The sequence below is a fragment of the Natrix helvetica genome (genome assembly GCF_964273705.1).
Source record: "Natrix helvetica genome assembly, chromosome: Z".
In the NCBI taxonomy this organism is placed as follows: Eukaryota; Metazoa; Chordata; class Lepidosauria; order Squamata; family Natricidae; genus Natrix; species Natrix helvetica.
In genome coordinates, this window is record NC_138554.1 from 123185469 (window position 1) to 123204747 (window position 19279).

The following is a 19279-nucleotide window of genomic DNA, read 5'->3' on the forward strand; positions in this document are numbered from 1 at the left end:
AGGCAGGCCCTCTAGGCACTGAATTTTCTTTGATTTTTCTTGAAGACAAGTTCAATGGTCTAAAAGTCTTAAGTTACTAATCAATATTTCTAGATTCTTGTTTGACTGGTAATTTTTTACTTTTGTTCCTCTAAATCTTCCTAGATTTTGTGGTAAAACAAATAAAGGAATGGAAGCCAACAGAAAACAGTCCACGTAATGAAGCCATGTTAGAATGCAATATTGCACGCTAACTTTGCCCACAGCCAAGAGTTCAATCCTGACTGGCTCAAGGTTGACACAGCCTTCCATTCTTCCGAAGCCGGTAAAATGAGGACCCAGTTTGTTCAGGGCAATAGGCTGACTGTGTAAACTGCTTAGGGGATCTAAAGCAGTATATAAGTCTAAGTACTATTGCTATTGCTAATCATGTAACCAGTATCATAAATTAATCCAGAAATACATATTTCTGCTATGTTATATACTTCATACTGTATTACTGCACTTGCCAGAAAATGGCAATTGCACTTGGGTTTATATCATTCTGGGCAACTAGCCATTTTAACTGTATATTGTGGCAGAGTCCTCTAAAAGTTCTTGTAAAATATTGGAACTACTATTTGTTTCGTTATTTCAGCAATTGGGGGAACACGTTTTAATGGTAGGATAAGCCAACCAAATTTTAATAATCCCTTTCCTTCCATGAAATGTAGAATAGTATTAAGACAATGTTTGATAAAAAGTTGCAGGAAGTTTGAAGCTAACCCTGCAATTTGGATTGCAGAAAATTTCATCACAGATTTCTTTTCAGAGAAATAATGGGATCCATCAAGCTTGAATCCATTGCTGAACTAATAGGCATATGATTCTCAAAATTAGTTTGGTTCAAAAATTGTGTGCCAAAATCCAATATTTCAAAAAGTTGCATACAAAATTCATACCATAGGGGGAGGGGGAAATGTGGTTTTTGTCGTAATAAATATTTTGCATACAAAAGTAAATGAGGATTTTCTTGCTTTATTTAAAAAATGTGGGATGGATAGAATTTTGGTGACATAGGTAACTTATAGCATATTTATGATATTAACTTATAGGTAATTTATAGCATATTTATGATATTAACTTATCTGTACACTTATATGCAAGTTAGAAAATATTGTGGTTAATTTCAGGGCCAGGAGGGATATTTGACAATTCATTGTGATATCTTCAGTCCTGAAAACCTCTTAACTCCATGTTAACTCCAACTTATTATGCTAAATAACAAACAAACTAATCTATTAAGAATTCATTTCTTAATGAATGCAAATATCTATCTATCCTGGTGTCAAATGGCCTAAACTGTTTTAAGATTTTTACAAAAATCTTATGTGGAATTGTTTCTTCTATATTGTTTAATCTACACCTGACAAAGATGCAATTCATCTCACCTGGGAATGTAGATCATAAGAACTTACCATATGGTTCATTAAAGCTCTACTTTTCTTAACAATGAGTAGTCCCATTGAGTGTTAAAAGCTGAATCCCTCTCATGGCCCTGGCAGCGACTGGTTTTGAGTAGGAGTAGTTGGAACTGGGACCATTCGATAGGGAAGGCCTGCCAGGGGCTGAGGAAGATGCTGTCCCAGGGCCGTCAGGCATTGTGGGAGGTGGTTGACGAGATGGAAAGCTGCCTCCCTGCACAGAAACAGGGGAGGATCGACTGCTGACTGGTAGTGGGGCTCATAGGCAGCCAATCTCCCAACAGGGAACAACAGTTTACTCCATTTGATCCAAGAACAAGGAGAGTGAAGCATAGGCAAGCCCAGAGAAGGGCTGTGAGGCTACTCAGGAGGTCACCCTACCTCTCCTCTCAAGGAACACCTGGAGGGGTGTATAGAATATAGAATAACAGACTTTGAAGGGACCTTGGAAGTCTCCAACCCCCTGCTTAGGCAGGAAACCCTATATCATTTTAGACTTTCAATCTCTTCTTAAAAACTTCCAATGTTGGAGCATTCAAAAATTCTGGAGGCAAGTAGTTCCACTTGTTCTATCAGGAAATTTCTTCTTAGTTCTAGGTTGCTTCTCTTCTTGATTACTTTCCATTCATTGCTTCTTGTCCTGCCCTCAGGCGCTTTGGAGAATAGCTTGACTCCCTCTTCTTTGTGATGACCCCTGAGATATCAGAATGCTGCTATCATGTCATCCCTAGTCCTTCTTCATTAAACTAGACATACCCAATTCCAGTTCTTCATAAGTTTCAGCATCCAGTTCCCTAATCGTCTTTCTTGCTCTTTTCTGCATTCTTTCTAGAGTCTCAACATCTTTAACTTAATGTTTACTTTAACTTAACGTTTACTGTAACTTTAACGTAATCTAAGAAGAAGCCATGAACAATTAGTCTTTTCCAGGAACAATTGCTGGCTTTGGGCTACTCTCTCCTGGCTTTAACTTGTGCCAGTTGCTGTTTTCCTTGCCTTGCTTGGAAGATTGCTCTTTGCATTTTGTTTTGGACCTAGACCTTCTCTTTTAGACTGAGTTTGGCTTTTGTTTTTGGCCTGTGCCTTTGGAACTGTTTCTTGTATGGGACCTGTTTCTTGTTCTGAGGACTGCCCTTGTCATGTGCTTGGACTTTGATTTATGGTTGGACTTGCAACTGTAGACCTTGCCCTGAGTGTGCTCCTACACCGTGTGGTTTTCTTTGTACTACCAGGACTGTGTTTGGGAGACTTGAGGTGGGCTGCCTTCAGAGTAGCATGGAGGTGGAACCTTACCGGTCGTTGGAGGGCCATTGGCTGGAGAAATAAAGAACTGTCTAGAGGTCTGCCTTACCTTGACACCTGGGTCGTAACAATCCCAATAGCTGCCATGTTGTGCAACAAGGACATTTACCTTTGAAGGTCTGCATTTCAGGTTTTATCATCTACCAAACTTTTATGAAAGTTGGCGTTTGTATTGAATTCCCCCAATTAGGAAACTGCTCAAATACTAACTTTTAGGCAAGAGAGCTTTAAATTATCTTCTGCGATGCTCCAGCTTCTCGGTGGAGCGTCACACGGCACTGTATGCACCGTGTGTGGAAGCACTGAAGAGTTTGAAGAGAGCACCAGGTATTGTTCCAGTATGATGCTCTGGAGGGCCCACCCACCCGCCCATCATCCTTACCTCTCTTCAAACTCTTCAGTGCTTCCACACACGGTGCATACAGTGCCGTGTGACGCTCCACCGAGAAGCTGGAGCATCGCAGAGGCTCACGGAGGCTTTGCTGGAGGGTGGAACACATGCGCATGATGCACGCGTTCATGTGGAGGATGCCAGGCCCTGTTGCAATCATATCGGTTGCAACGGGATCTGGAATCCACCACTGATAGTAAGAGATGTCAAAAACTATCAATATGGAGGAAGAAGGTGGTTTTTGGAAGATCCAAGAACAATGCTCCAGAAAAAAGAAGCTGAGTGGATTCTCAGTCTAATCCCTTTAGTCAGAGAGAGGGAGGAAGGAAGGAAGAGAGAGAGGGAGGGAGGGAGCAAACGAGCCAAAGCAAGAGTGAGTGAGAGAGAGAGAGAGAGAGAGAGAGAGAGAGAGAGAGAGAGAGAGAGAGAGAGAGAGAGAGATATGACTGCCTACCTCAGACAGTATTCTAGATAGTTCACAACCACAGCTGAATGAAGTCGAGAAAGTGAAACCTGTCAGGTCTATAGCCATATTTCCTTTTTATCATGACCCTAGATCTTTGTTCTCTGTTCCAATTACCATTAGCTTTTGTATGCAAACCTGTTAATCAGAACAAAAGGCAATTTTATATGAAAAGTGTCTCTCTCTCATTACTATATACTCCCTGGAGATTGAATCTCATTAGTATGAGAAATATGGTCTATGGCAAGAGCTCCAGAACTGAAGAAGGAAGTTGGGGGTAGGGGAAGAATGCGGCATTCTCCTTTAGCACAATAGTTATGTATTGACTCAAAGGAACAGCTGGTTTTTAAATGACAACCATAACTATGGCAAAATCCTTTAAAAAACAACACTGGTCATAAAATTAGCTGAGGATTCCCACACACTCGTCTCGTGATTTGCTTGCAACCATTGGATAACTTAAAATCTTTCTGGGATGTATCAATTTCTTATTATATGCAGATTGTTGGTGGAAATATGGTTAGTATGATTTAGGATTACAGCGATTTTGAAAAGAAGCCATGTTTTTTTGTGGAGAAAATCATATCCACCCGTCCATATCATCCTTTTACAAATGCACCAGTCCCTGCAACGGATGTCTCTACATAACTGGGGTTGGTTGTGAACTGAATAATGCATGAAAACTGCAGAATACAGTTAGTCCTCAATTTACAACCACAATTGAGTCCAAATTTTCTGTTTTGTAAAGAAGATAGTTGTTAAGTGAGTTTTTTCCCCATTTATGATCTTTTTTGCAACCGTTGTTAAATGAACCACTGCAGTTGTTAAATTAGTGGTTACTAAGTCAATCTGGCCTCTCCATTGACTTTCCTTGTCAGGAGGATGCAAAAGGTAGCCACGTGACCCCAGGACACTTCAACCCTCGTAAATATGAATCAGTTGCTAAGTTGCTGAATTTTGATCATGAGGCGGCTGCAAACAGTCATAAGTGCGAAAAAATGGTCATGAGTCACTTTTTTCAGAACCATTTTTACGTCAGTCACTAAGTGACGTATTGTAAATTGAGGACCAACTGTAGTTGAACCTGCCTCAAATGGCTATGGGTATTTCAGACTTTATCAAAATCGTTATTCATATTCCGTCTCCTTTTTTTTTTTTTTTGCCTTTCTTCTTGGAAATGCTTCAATACAGATACAAGGTATTCTCCCCCCCCCCTTCTTGTAAGTTATTTCTATAATTGGTTAAAGAATGGGAAATTTAAGTCTGTGGAAAAATGATAAAAGAACATCTGTAAAGTATTTTTTTTTTAAAAATCATGTAATGATGGCTGGGATTTCTGAAACTTCAAAAGAAATGTGGAAATGAAGACACAAACAGTTTTTTTTTAATTCTAAATTTCTGTATTTACACCATTTCCCCCCAGTGCTATGTGAAAAAGAGCCATTTTTGTCAGATGTCACTGTGCTTACATTAGTAACAAATCTTTAACACTTGAGTATATTAACAAACAAAATTAGCAAACAGGTATAGAAGACACTGCTGGAATATACTGAACATTCACATATATTGAAATAGCACAAGGAAAGTATTCTTTGTAGCAAAAGTAATATGGGCCAGGTTTGTTCCTTTTTTTTAAAAAAAAAGGCAAATTAACAATCATACAGTAACATACAGTTTATGTTTTTTGTTCATTTAGTATGATATGCCTTGTTTTTAATCTCAAGCCTTTTTTACTTCAGGCACTTATAAAACAATATATGAATGTTCAGATCCTCAAACGCAAAACTAGATGTTGCAAAGAAAAATTCTGTATACTCAAAATGCACTGAAAATGTATCCTCACAGCTCTTATTTTTTTCAATTGTTTTTAACACCAATGTATTTTCATGATGATGATGCATATCAATTTTCTCACATTTCTGTCTTATTTTATATTTTACTGGTTGATTCCAAATATTGTTCAAAGAGGCAAAATATAGCAACATGGAAGCATAGCACAAAATTGTCCACAGGTTTTTTACAAACTGTCAAAAAGACAGGTTTACAAAAGCTAGTTTTTAATTCAAAAAATAGATTTTCATTTTATTTTCTCCTGCATTTCTTCCTTCTAACAAAATAACGGTACATAATAATGAGAAATTAAATTATTAGGAAGTATGGAATATCTGAGCAAACATTTATCTATAATTTGGGTGGGGGTGGGGGCTGAAATTGTACGTGATGGGAACAGTTAATGAAAAAATCCCCACCTGCTAAACCAGTCCGGAGAAATTCACCATTCCACAGACACACAACACACTTTCCCTCCTCACCATTAGCCGAAGTAAATTATAAATACAATGTCTCATAATAATATAAGGAATATAATGTTAAGGTATGAGACAAATGCAATAAGGTCTCTGAGATAAATGATTGAAGAATGAATATAAAGTTTGTGCACAGTTCGGAAATGACCAATGAAGTCACAGAAAAACAGCATTTTAGTGAACAGACATTAAATAATGATCAGAAAGGAAAGAGCAAGGACTAGAGTAAAATAGATTTCTGGCTCATTGCTTATAACTGATAGGTACTTGTTTTCCTCAAGCTAAGGGAAATAAACAAAGAAAATATGGCAATGGGATTTTAAATTAGAAAACAATCAATGCTATATGCCAGAATGGTATCTCTTTGAACAACACTAACTCGGTGTAACTTGCTGAGCAATTATTGGTAATAAAGATTGGCTAGGGTACTTGATAGCCAAGACTCATTGCTTGCCTCAAATATGATTGTCAAATAATGGATAATCTTTTTGTGGATATAACACTTGAAACATAATGGCAAAAAAAATGTATATATAAGGCCTTCCAATTCATTGTCCATCTTGCTAAAGGCACTGAAAAAACAAAATAAAGAGTCCCTCTCCATTTGAAACATGGAGTTCCGTAATGTAAGTCTCTCCATATGAAAAAAAAAAATCCTTTATTGCATGGGTCGTTGACCTTTTTCTTCAACTAAGGAATAAAAAGGTTTCCCCTTTTCTGGTGTTTGCAACCGGTTCAGCCTGGCAACCTGAGATGGTGATGGTGGTACATCGTGCCTGAAAGGACCTTTGGGAGTGGCATAATTAGGGTCCTGAGCTTTCTTATGGGACTCATAGTTGTTGGGCCCTTCAGAAGAAGTCTTTTTTTTCAGCTGCTGTTCTCTCCGCCGGTGTTCCTGACGGAGGAGCTCCTGTGTCTCAAGCAAGACTCGTGCATTGAAGCCGTGGCCCCCCAGGTAGCCGTTCCTAGAGCCTTGGTAACTGGAGTACCGAGGGTTGTCTTTGGCACTTTGGAAACCTTCACCAGGAAGATAGTTCTGTTCCCAAGAATCTTGAGATACAGAGCTGGCATTTTTCCGGCTTTGTCTAAAAATAGAAATATATATATGTATAATTATGTAAAAAGGGTTACTTGCATTTCAAATGTATATTTTACTCTTATAAACCCCCGTTTTACATTTAGCCACATTTTTTCGGAGTATAAGACACTCCAAAGTATAAGACACATCTAGCTTTTGGGGAAGAAAACAAGGGGAAAAAAATCTGCTTCTGCCTCCCAGTAATTTGCCTCCTTGCAAACAGTACAGACAATATACACTGTTTTGTAGTGTTACATTTCAGACTATACTTGCACAGATCCTGTTAAAATTGATGTGCTTTCTGGGAGTATAGTTATTCTCTGCTATTTAAAAGAAGATACAACAGCACTGGGCGTCTTCAGATTAAGCATTTATTTTAAAAAGTTTCATTTTGTTAAACTGTCTAGAATAATAATAAAGCAGTCTTTAAAAAATAAGTCTTATAATTTGAACATTCTGTAGGCATTTATAGTTATTAACTTACCTTCTTACAGCAAACAGCAAACAGCCTGATTAGCATAAGAAAAAAAAATCTGCCTCTGCCTCCCAGCAATTTGCCTCAGGAGCAAACAGCAGGTTTCACGTTTTACTTTCAGCTTAAGCGAACCTCCCGATCACCAATGTTTTAGGCTGCAGGGATTGCTATAGCCTATTGCAGCCTCTGCAAGCCCCATTTTCCCCGTTTGCTGCAAGGAGGTAAATTGCCGGGAGACAGAGGCCAAAGGATGGGGGCAGTGAGTGGGTGAGGCTACATTCAGAGTATAAGATGCATCCAAATTTTCACCCTCTTATACTCCGAAAAATATGGTAAGTTGTATTCATTCTGTCTTGAATGAGGCCTTTATTCTATAGGATCTCAAACAATACCAGTAGTAACATAAATGAACCACAAATAAGTGTTTAGCTCCAATGGCTAGATGGAGACATCCTGGAAGAGCTACGATCAAGTTTGACTGGTGGACCTCAGGAAGTATCTACTGGCCAATGTGATATTATTATAGTCTCATACGGTTCCCATGTTCTGCAGGACTTCTACCAATCTCAACTAGAGGTTCTTTCTTTATTTTTTACAATCCAAACTACAAAGTGAGTCTTAATCTGGAATGAGTTCCATCGTTTAAGCATTGTTGCCAAAAAGGCCATCCCAAAATGAGTTCAATATCCTGGAACAAGAAGATTGTACCAAATCATTATGACATAAATTGATGATCAGTAGGGGAACAGTTTGTTTTTGTTGTTTAAAAAAATAATGCTAAGCATTTCACTATTTATACCCTGTATATTTCCTGATTACATTCTAATATTGAGATTGTTAAGATTTCAATATATAAGACCAGCTTTTGGACTGGAGTCTTATCTTTTGTGAAGGATATGATGGTGATTTAGTTAGAAGCATTAGGCACATCCTAACGTAATGGCAGGCTTTCTATACAATTCAGCTACTTTATACATAACTGATCAAAAGCAGAATATGCTTTTGTTCAAAATATATTTTTCTTTCCTTTATTAAACGCATATACATTTCATGTTATGTGAATACTTGTCTAATCAACACTTTCCTTTGACTTTCCTTTCCTTTATAACAATATCCAAATCTAGAAGAATTTAAAAGTGTGATAGATAACATAAAAATATTACCCCATAGAGTTAATAATCCTAATCCTTAATCAATTGGATTTAGAATTGGATTTTTAAAATGGGACTAAATAAATTCATGTCAGAGATTATCAATGTCTTGAAGATTGTATTAGAGGTAAATTCAGCATGCCTTCAAATAACAGTTGCAGGGGAGCAGCAAGAGAGGAGATGGTATATACTTGTTTCCCCAGCTCTGGGTAAGCCAATGCAAGAAGCAAAATTCTGGGTTAAAATGAGCTTTCTCATGATGCAGCAGCTTTCTTTGTACATTTTTATGTTTTCCATTTTTCATTTAAAAAGCCAGATTTTTATAATTTAAGTTATTTCATAGTCAGTGCTTGCATGTTATTATAATAGGCTAAATCTAAACTGGAACAGGACAATGATTAATACCAAATAGCATTGGATAAAATGAGTGCATCTTAGAAGAACCCTGATCTGATAATTCTATCATGTTAAGATTCTGTTGAGATGATGATTTTTATTCCCTCTTCTGCCACCTAATGTGTCTCTCCTTTTTTTGGCTTGTTTAACACAACCAGTTGTTCTTCAGTGCAAAAGTTTTTTTGAGTATTATGGTATTGACATCTAGTATGGTTAGAATAATTAGAGCCTTCAAACACCTTAAAAGGGGCCACAAACTGGGACATTAATATGCATAGAATCAATGACCTTGATAGCCAAAGGCCTCTCTTTTTTCTTGGCCTGCAAATTCAACCTCTCTCAATAAAAATGGTTTACAATATATCCACTATCTGAAGCATTGGCCAAACGATTGATTGCAACTGGAAACCCTATTTATGTGTATCATATCACCTTTACCGTGGTGATGTCTTACTATAATAGGAAGAATCTGTGTTTTGCAAGGAGGCCATTTACAGCATCCAAGAAAGTGACAGGGGAGAAATTCATTTAATTTGCATTTTAATGAGCACTTAACCCAATTTGTCTGCCCTGAACCCATTAAGTGATGCAACTCAAAAATGCATTCAAAATTGTGTACATGAAAAAGAAGAACATGCAACAATGACTAGACTAAGGAAATGAACATCCAAAAACATATTACATTCAATTGAACTGGTTGCAAAAAGGTGAAGTTATGAAATGAAGCTACAAGTCTATGTATTAGAAGCAGGTTTTTTTTTTTAAAAAAGGCATGCACATTTAATGTGCATTGTTTAAGCACTTGCAAATGGAATCAGCCATGGAGAGAACACATTTAAATAAATAGCAGCCAAATAGTAGGGCACAAAATAATCCCAGAAGCAGGACTATCCTTGTTGCAAGATTAAAAAAAAAAAAAGTCAAGATGGCAATCATAAGTGATAGTCATCACACATAAAACCAGGCAGAGCTTCAATCACTTTTTTGTGGTGGCCATTTTGACTTTTTGGATCATACCCAGTGGTTACCCCCATTCAGATACAAAATAAGTATTTCAACCCATGTTCTATTATCATTTATCTGAATGCTGTCTGAAACAACAGTCTAATGGTTCATCTAGATCAGTGATGGTGAACCTTTTTGGCACTGAGTGCCCAAATTGGAATGTATGTGCATGCCGGAAACCCGAAGATGATCTTCAGGTTTCCGGCATGCTCATGCGTGCTGGCCAGCTGGTATTTGCGCATACTGGAGCACCAGAAACCTGAACACCAGGTGGCCGGCGCATGCATGCACATTGGCCAACTGGCCTTCAGGTTTCCAGCACTCTGGAACTAGAAGAGCAGCTGATGACAGCACATGTGCCCACAGAGTGGGCTCTGCGTGCCACCTCTGACACATGTGCCATAGCTTCGCCATCACGGATCTAGATGTTCCATGAAGAGGAAAACATGTTTATCCTCTTTTGAGCCTTTTAAATGGTCACTCATGAACCTGAGGTCTTTCTCTTTGGGCTCCTGAATCTACTGAACCTAGGGGCTGCATTTCCCAATGCTGTTTCTATCTGAGATAATGCAACCTTTTTCTTCTTAAAATGAGAGGGAGAAATAAAAGATGGGCAATAAAGAGAGATGTTGTAGCCAAGTGCTCTGATATTAGATCAGTTTGAGTCCTTTGATAACGCTAAGTATAACAAGTAATCTATAAGGTTTTCTTCTTCTTGTGCATAATATTTTGGAACTGATCTGTTACAATTGTGGTGGCCTTGTTTTTTTTATCCATATAAACTGGTGCAATGATTTCTGTGCACCTGCGTGTAACACAATGAGTCTGTGGAGTGTTTGCCTTTTATATCTAATGTGAATTTTATTCTTACATTCGAGGTCCCTTTGTTTAAGTTTAGATAAGCCTCGTGGAATAACAATGCTTCCGAATATCTTTGTGAAATGACTTACAGTAAACTGAATGAGCCCTCTGAGTATATAATGCTGCCAAAGATTCTAAGATACATGTAAAAAAAAATTCTGAATAACATGTTGCAGCTTGCAGCTAAATGTGACTTTAAGGAGTTTTGGACTTAAAATGACAAACATTAATTGGATATACTTCTTGTTCAAAGGAGTTCAAAATTGGCTAGTCTATTTATATAACAATTTGATCAGTGGATAGAAAGATAACTTATGAATTATGAATACCAATTATATTTATAAATGCCTAGATATAGTGCAGTACTTATGAATTTGTTTATGTATAAATAGTTTGTAATACAGAGCTTGAATTAATGTTTGGCTCTGAACTGAGTGTATCTTCTGAATCTTTACAAAGGTTATTTAGTAACACTTTGAAATTAGTAGATGAAACAAAGCACTGTGTGGTTTACAGATTAAAACACAAACACATCACACATGTTTATTTTCAAGTACTCTGAAAATGTGGTTTGCTCTTCAGATCTTTCACTATCTTGGTAGCCATCCTAGATTTTGCTTCAGAATTGACAATTGGCAGAATTGAACTACCTACTCCAAATGGGGTTTCTCACCAGCACAGGGTAGAGTGAAAGAAACACTTCCTGTAATCTGGACTTTATGATTCTGTTCATGTAACCTAGAGTCAATGACATTACATTGCTGGCTCATGTTGAGCCTGTTATTGACAAGGACACCCAGAATCTTTTTTACATCTATCAGGTCTTGCCCCATCCTATGTTTGGCCTCACATTTTGACTTACCCAAGTGCAAAACTCTATACTGCTCCTCGTTAAACTCTATCCTACCCTTTCCAGCCTTCTGCTCAAGCTTATCTCAGGGTCAATTTGGACAAAAATGCAGAATGGTAAAAACAACAACAACAACAACCACCACCACCAAGACAAAGCCCCGTGGCACTCCATTTCCCTGCAAACGGAAGTGGAATTATTCATAAGCATTCTGCAGTCATTTGATCCCATACACGATTAAGAAGGGATCCTGTAGTCTTGCAAATCTTGTAAACTGCAGTTCCCATATCCCCAATCTGTATAAAGTCAAATAACAAAGTGAGTTGTGGTACAGTAACATCTGCAGGGCTACTGTTGCTACATCTAATAAAGGAAAAGTGAGTTAAAGTAGGCTTTTCTCACTCATTTTTCCATTTTATGGAGCACAAAAAGAAATAACAAAGAGTGACCAGATTCTATCTTATGGACACATTCTTACAAAAGCAATCCTTCATTATACTATGTTTACATGAAAACCTTTCCCATACATAAATCCATTTTTCTAAGGCACTATGATTCATTTGTAAATTCTGTTTTCCATTCTACTTACAAACTGTCAGGGATCTACAGAGGAGATGGCCCAAAAAGTCAAATGGAAACCAAGAGGGTGCAATCAAACATTTTTTAATAGCATCCGAGTGGTTATTATCTTGACTTTTTTTAAAAAAAAAACCTATAGCCTATCGTTTCCCCCTGAACTGCTTGTTTTTAAAGGCTGACTCATCTAATTGGCCAGTTCAAATCATTCACCAAATGTGTTGAAGACCTTATATATGCGTCTAAGATATACAGGAGTTACAAGCAAAATCTTTTTCCTTTTGAAATTCATGTCTGTTATGAACTGAGTACTTTATGTTTTATTTGAGGGGGGGGGGTTGTTTTATTTTTAGTGCCTTTGAGTCAATTTGGATTCTTGGCAACTGTCTGGAAAAGTCCCTGCAGCTTTCTTAGTGAGACACTTGGATTATTCACTTTTTCCTAAGGCTGAGAAAGAAACAATGGCCCAAAGTCATTCCAGTTGGCAGAAATAACGATCTCCTAGCCTAGTGTCTTAACCACTTCATCATACTGGCTTTTTGCTTCACTCTGTGCATAAGTCTCCAATTCCAAATAAAGCTTATTTAAATATTGCAACCTACAACACATTTTCGCATATAATCTATTTGTTCAGTTCATTCTTTTATGACACATATCTGCGCCATTATCCAAAACGCAATACAAGAAAGTGGTTATTACTTCTACAAGTATTCTCAAATTAATACTTCTTTTAATTACTTGAATTATACAAGGCCGTATACATTTGGAGTTTTAGACTCTTCCATGAACTATGATATTTTCTACGACCTGTAGCCTTTTCTTCAGCCAGGTATCTTCAGATATATTATACTGCAACTTTATTTTATATCACAGACCAAGGCATGCTGATTTCATACAATAGGAACTGTAGTTCAATTTAGCAGGAGAATACCAGGCTGGATAGAATGAAGCTGCAAGAAAATCAGTTTCATCTCCTGCTATATTCTAAACAATTTTTTAAAGATTGGCTCAGAAATACTGCACACAATTGCATATTGTATATCTGAATAGCCAGACTCCCTTATTATAAAACCAACCTTAATTTGTTTCAGGGGTATTTCACCTGCAATAAAACAGGGAGGTTTTATAAAATGAGGTGAACATGCTTGGCTGTTTATAGGATGGCTTAAAGTTCTTCTCCTGAGCTATATGTACAGTATGTTCATTAGAATATCTGTAGAAGGGTCCTCACAAAGTAAGAAAGGTTGGCTGAAATGGTATCAAGATGTCAATTCCAAAAATTGATTTTTTGAATAAGTAAATTGCCTCCCCCAATCTCAGAATTCCAAACACAGTTGCAATAATCAAAATTTGGCTCATTCCTTGTCTAATGGCTCTGCAGTCTTGCTCTATCCCACGGTGTCAAACTCACCACGTCATGTTGCCATGATGTGATGTTTCACAATGCTTTTCTCATTTGTGGAGTTGGTCTGGGCGTGGCCTGCGTTGTAGGCCAGCAGTTTGATACCCCTGAACTTCGTTTTATCCCAGATCAAATTTAGTCCCACAAGAGATTCTTCTGAACAAAGAAGGCATAGCACCATAAAGGTTTACAGGTAGTCCTTGACTTACGGCCACAACAGAGGTCAAAATTTATGTAGCTAAGTGAAACATTTTCTAAGCGAGTTTTGCCCCATTTTATGACTTTTATTGCCACAGTTTTTAAGTGAATGATTGCAGTTGTTAAATTAGTAATATTGTTAAGTGACTCTAGTTTCCCCATTCAGTTTGTTCATCACAAAGGGTCACAAAAACGGATCACATAACTCCGGGACACTGCAACCATCATAAACATGAGTCAATTGCCAAGCGTCTGAATTTTAATCACCTGACCATGGGGATTCTGCAAAAGGGTAATAAGTCACTTTTTAAAGTAACATTGTAAATTTGAATTGTCATTAAATGGACTGTTTTTAGTCAATGACTGCCTGTATTTCTTTCCAAAGAAACTTATTAGTTGGCTAAAGAGTTTTTGATACATGCCATACCTGGGTAATGAACTGTATTGCCTCTGGGCCTGCTGGAAACTCTCTCTCTCCTCCTGCCGCTGTTTCTGCATTTGAACTTCTACTGATACAGAATGTCTGCCACTCTGTGAATAGGTCTTTGAATTTGGCTGGGAAATGAAAAACAAATATTGTTAATAGTACGAAAATAAGAACAGGTGTGGTGGCCTATCGGTTAAGACCCTGGGCATGAGGACTGGTAGATTGACAGATCAAGACCCAAGTACCGCATGATCGGGGGGGGGGGAGCTCCTGTTAGTTTCCCCAGCTCCTGCCAGCTTAGCAGTACAAAAATATGCAAATTCAAGTAGATAAATAGGTACCACTTTGCCGGGAAAATAACAATTCCGTGCATTTTGGCATATAGTTAAGCTGGCCACATGACCACGGAAGTGTCTTCAGGTAACTCTGGCTCCCTCAGCTAAGAAATGGAGATAAGCACATCCCCTAGAGTCATACTGTACATGACTGGACAGGGGAAACCTTTACCTTTCACCTTTACTATATATAATAAGGCTTTATTTGCATAGGCACATTTCTGTAATCCTCTATAAAAGATTCAAATTTACACTGATGACATTATCTCTTTTTTCAGGGACATATTGAAATGCAGACTTCTGCAAATGAATTATTAAACGCTAAAATAACTACTGCCATCCGCATTTCTTTGTGGTCTTCTTTGAAGTTTCTCAAGAGCAATAGAGAAGCTTCAGTCACCTGGGGAAACACATTTAGTTTTACTCTACTGAACCTCTTGGGCATGCAAACTTTCCTAATGACGTACATCCCTGGTCTTCTGCATCACTCCTCTTGCTATTGGATTCTGTGTATGCCTCTGGTTGGAGAAAAGGGGAAAAGCAAAAGAAAATGTAACAGATAAGGAAGAGGAAACAAATGCATTTCCTTGCAAAAATAAAAAAGGGTAGTTTATTTGAAGTTCTAAGATCACCCAGAAGGCCAAGTTGGGAAAAGGTGATATAATTCAAAGTAGCTGATATTGAATTTTCTCCCCCCCCTCCCACCCCCTCCCACCACTTAAAAATGTCTTTTTTAAAACTGTATTTTGGCTTCTTTGTTAATTATAACACTTGGAGGAAAATAAGAAAAATTAAAAATTGAAAGTATCTTCATACCGTTTCAAAGTCAGAGACTGATCTGAACCATAAAACCTTCAGTTCAAATTTATGAAGTAGACTCACTTATCATAGATTAACATAACCTTAGCTGTCTATTTTTTTAAAAAAATCTGTGACCAGAAAAGTTCAACACTGAAAATACGTTTAAAATATATTTCCCTTCTTATTATTAAAATATGGAAGCTTGAATAATTTTTTTGGACTCAGCAATGTTTTCAGATGAATATAAGAGCTTTATCGCTGTTAGAAAGATATATTTTATGTATATTATATATAAGAATGGAATCCCATTGATTCAGTGTCACACAAAATAAGTAGTTGGCACTTTTGACAGGGGACAATTTGTGATCTGACAATGTACCCTACCAGATTTGGGGTCAGTTCAGTATTGAGTCAAGACAATTGCGCATATATTCTACAAGGGAAGAAATATTGGATATAAGCATACAAACAATTATCAAGTTACTTTAATGCCTTAAAAAAAGCTTCATGACTCAGGGAGATTCAAATTCATATGGTTCCATTTTTAATCTTGATTCTTACTTATTAGCATGAATGCCATTCCTCTTAATATCTATTAAACAGCTTCCCTCTTTTTTAAAAAGTGTTGTTTTTCATTTTTGAAAAAATATTCTGAATCATATCCATTCAGAATGTAGCACAATTTTTCCAAACTGATTCCTGTTTCTTCTAGTCTCACTTGCTGCTACGTAACATGTACCTATGAACAGTGTACAAAATTATACTTTCCTCTATACTGTACTCAAAATCTAGGCAATACCAATTCATACTTTCTGATATACGTTTTCATTCAAAATAAATCCTACAAGTTTACTTCCAGGTAGTCATCAACTCTACTTCAGAAGACTTCATTAGTCTATCTTCTATTACCTTTCTCTGAGTTTTGTAGACACACAACATATCTATTTTCCATTGTTGCTGGTTATTTGCTAATTCATATTCTTTGCATCTTTTGCATCACAAATCAAGATTTTTATATATTTATGTCACCAAATGGCTTATAGATATTGATTTCCACTGCCCATCATACTTTTCACCAATTTTTTAATCATATTAAAAACTGACGGAATAAATCACTAGCCTTTGCTATATCAACTGTAGATTTTTAAAAAAATGTTGTGTCTTGCAATGTTACTTGCATAAATTTTTAAGCTCTTGGCTGGAACTTGAATTCTAAAGAACATTAGTCGAAGATGTGATTCTTTTTGTTTGTTTGTTTGTATTGTGTTTTTTTCTTGATGAAGAAATAAGAATAAGAACATGAACAACAATGGGTAAGCAATCTTGAAAGGGCTTTCATAGCACAAAGTGGCAAGTAAGAAGATAATTTCTAGGCAAGAAAAATAAATGAAGATCACAATCTTATCTGCATTTAATTCCCAAAGGGTTTGAAAATTGACTTCATAGCTGAAATGGCATTCTATACACAAAATGAACCAAAATGCCCGAACTGGTGATTTTCTAAATGCATTTTCAGTACATTCATATTCACTATTCTTATTCATTTTATATCATATCTATATACAATGTTTAAATCTGGAAACAATATTTACCACACATATAAACCCTAGCCTTTTATTAGATGGTAAAATATAATTCCCTGTACAAATTGTGTGCTCAGAGTATAACTCCCAAACATCTTAACACCTGCACAAACAGGGCAGTACAAGGTGAAGTATAATTATCATAATTCTTTAAAGCTATCAAACAAAGCTGGCTCTGCCTTAACCCTGTTAATTGCAGGGGATTTTGCCCTTGCCTATGTGGAGATGTACGATAACTGTTGATCTTTTAAATCAAATAACAGTCAAAGCTGCTATAAATATATCTTATCCAAATACATATAAGTTTGGATCTTTAATCATGAAACTTAAGTGCATTTATCATTTGAACTTTTCTTGATGGAAGCACAGGAAAAAATGATGCTTCATAGGAATGCTGACATCCTAAACCTTTAATACATAAGTAATTTAAGGGATTTATTTTTAAGATCTCAACATTAGGTTAATATTTTCTGCAATATGAAATGTAATTTAAGATATTGTGAAATATAATTTCTCTAAATATAAGGAAATAAAGTGTTACAAGAAAATGCTTCTTGCATAATGCAAAAGGGCACATAAGATTAAAATTGCAAAAGTATTCAAGATTTTCAGAAAGATCTTGTTGAAATTAGAGCTATACCTCTATTATTTGCAAAAGAAATATCAAAAACTGTGTTCAATCAGTGTAATTTAGAGCTAGACAATGCTGTATATGGAATCCAGATTGCATTTTTTGAAAAGGTCTGCAAGGTATGAAGGCTGATGTCACAGTGGCTCTATTAATCTTTAAGATGTCACACATCCATATGGATAAATTCTATCAGTGACAAAAATACATTAACAAAATTAGGATTTCTTACGAGCACAAGGATCAATTTTTGGAATAGTTCCTCTAAAATATATCTTCCGCAGTGTCATCCTTAAAGTAGAACATTTTGCTTTGTTTTATTTGTAAATTATCAAGAGTAATAATTACGTATTGTAGAATACTCAATATAATTTAGAACACAAATTTGCTGGCCCCCAGGATACTCTACGGCAAAATGACACTCAACACAATAGTTATGATTGAAAGGTGTGTGGAACCTTCAGAAGACTTAATAGGATATTGTACAGCCCTTATTCTGGTAAATCTAAATGAAATATGCTCAAATAAACCCTTTCATATAGTTAATTTCTTGTCATCTTCAGGAGGACCACGAGTGTGTGTTCAAGCATGTGGGCATATTACACTCACATATGGCTAGTTGGTAACAACATCAGAAAAGGTTTCTCAACTTTAATTGAAACATATGTAAAACTTGGTCCAAACTGGGCATTCTTCCAAAATGTGAACTTCAACATTTCAGAATTCCTTATTCTGACCACTGGCTGAAAATTCTACAGTTCACACAATTCTGGAGAGTGCCAAGGTTGTATAAGGTTATTTGACATACAGAATCAATATATGAACCAGTGTCTCAATAAGGGACAGAAGCTTCAAATAATATTCTTCCTCTCTCAACTTTACAAAACATAGTTGAGAAGGAAATATAAGTTAATGTTCATTTTAATTTCGCTTCTAGAACACAAATGATTATTTGCATGGAGACATGAGGGCAAGTCATCTTTAAGACATTGCCTACCTTTCCTTATCAAAACAATTTAATGTTTTGAACATGTACATATACATATATACATATTCATGAATGAATGACAGATAGATGATAGAGTGCGTGTGTAAATAGTTTAAGGAATTTTAAAATGACCTTCAGGAAAGTATGAAAGAGCTTTTAAGAGTGGGAAGAAGGAATTATCTGCTAGAAAGACCTGAAGAAGAGATTATTCAATCGAAAAATTGGAACAAGGGTGAAAAAGAAATTCTAAAGAACCCTGCCTTTATTTTGTTTAGTATAAGATGAATCAAAAACTTTCTTCAAAAGTATTCTTCAACAATAACATAGTGTTCCTGGAATCTCCTGGCCTACAGGAGGTCTGACAGATAGTTAAAACAAGCAGTAGTTAAGGTACCAGACTAGAAATTGAGGGACCATAAATTCTACTTGACATACAATGCCAGCTGGGTGACCTTGGCCAGTCATCCTCTCACAGCCCTTCAAAGAAGGCAATCACAAACCACTTTTGAAATCTTGCCCAGAAAATTGCAGGGACTTGTCCAGGCAGTCATAAGGAATCAGCCTTGACTCAAAAGCACAGGGGGAAACTCCCCTCACATTGAAAACATACAACACAGACTT

General features: G+C 36.6%; 1 protein-coding gene across 12 annotated transcripts in view; it reads right to left on the bottom strand.

Moving 5' to 3' along the window:
* Window positions 1-4960: 4960 nt before the first annotated feature.
* Window positions 4961-19279, bottom strand: part of PARD3 (par-3 family cell polarity regulator) — a 648562-nt gene continuing 634243 nt past the window's right edge. For 6 of the 12 annotated variants that reach the window (XM_081971102.1, XM_081971097.1, XM_081971100.1 and 3 more), the window contains 3 exons: window positions 15126-15176; window positions 14324-14451; window positions 4961-6989 (listed from right to left, as the gene is read on the bottom strand). In XM_081971102.1, the coding sequence (XP_081827228.1) occupies window positions 6563-6989; window positions 14324-14451; window positions 15126-15176 (606 nt within the window). In that variant the 3' untranslated portion in view covers window positions 4961-6562. The remainder of the gene's footprint in view (window positions 6990-14323; window positions 14452-15125; window positions 15177-19279) is intronic. The other 6 variants (XM_081971096.1, XM_081971094.1, XM_081971095.1 and 3 more) reach the window with 1 other exon arrangement.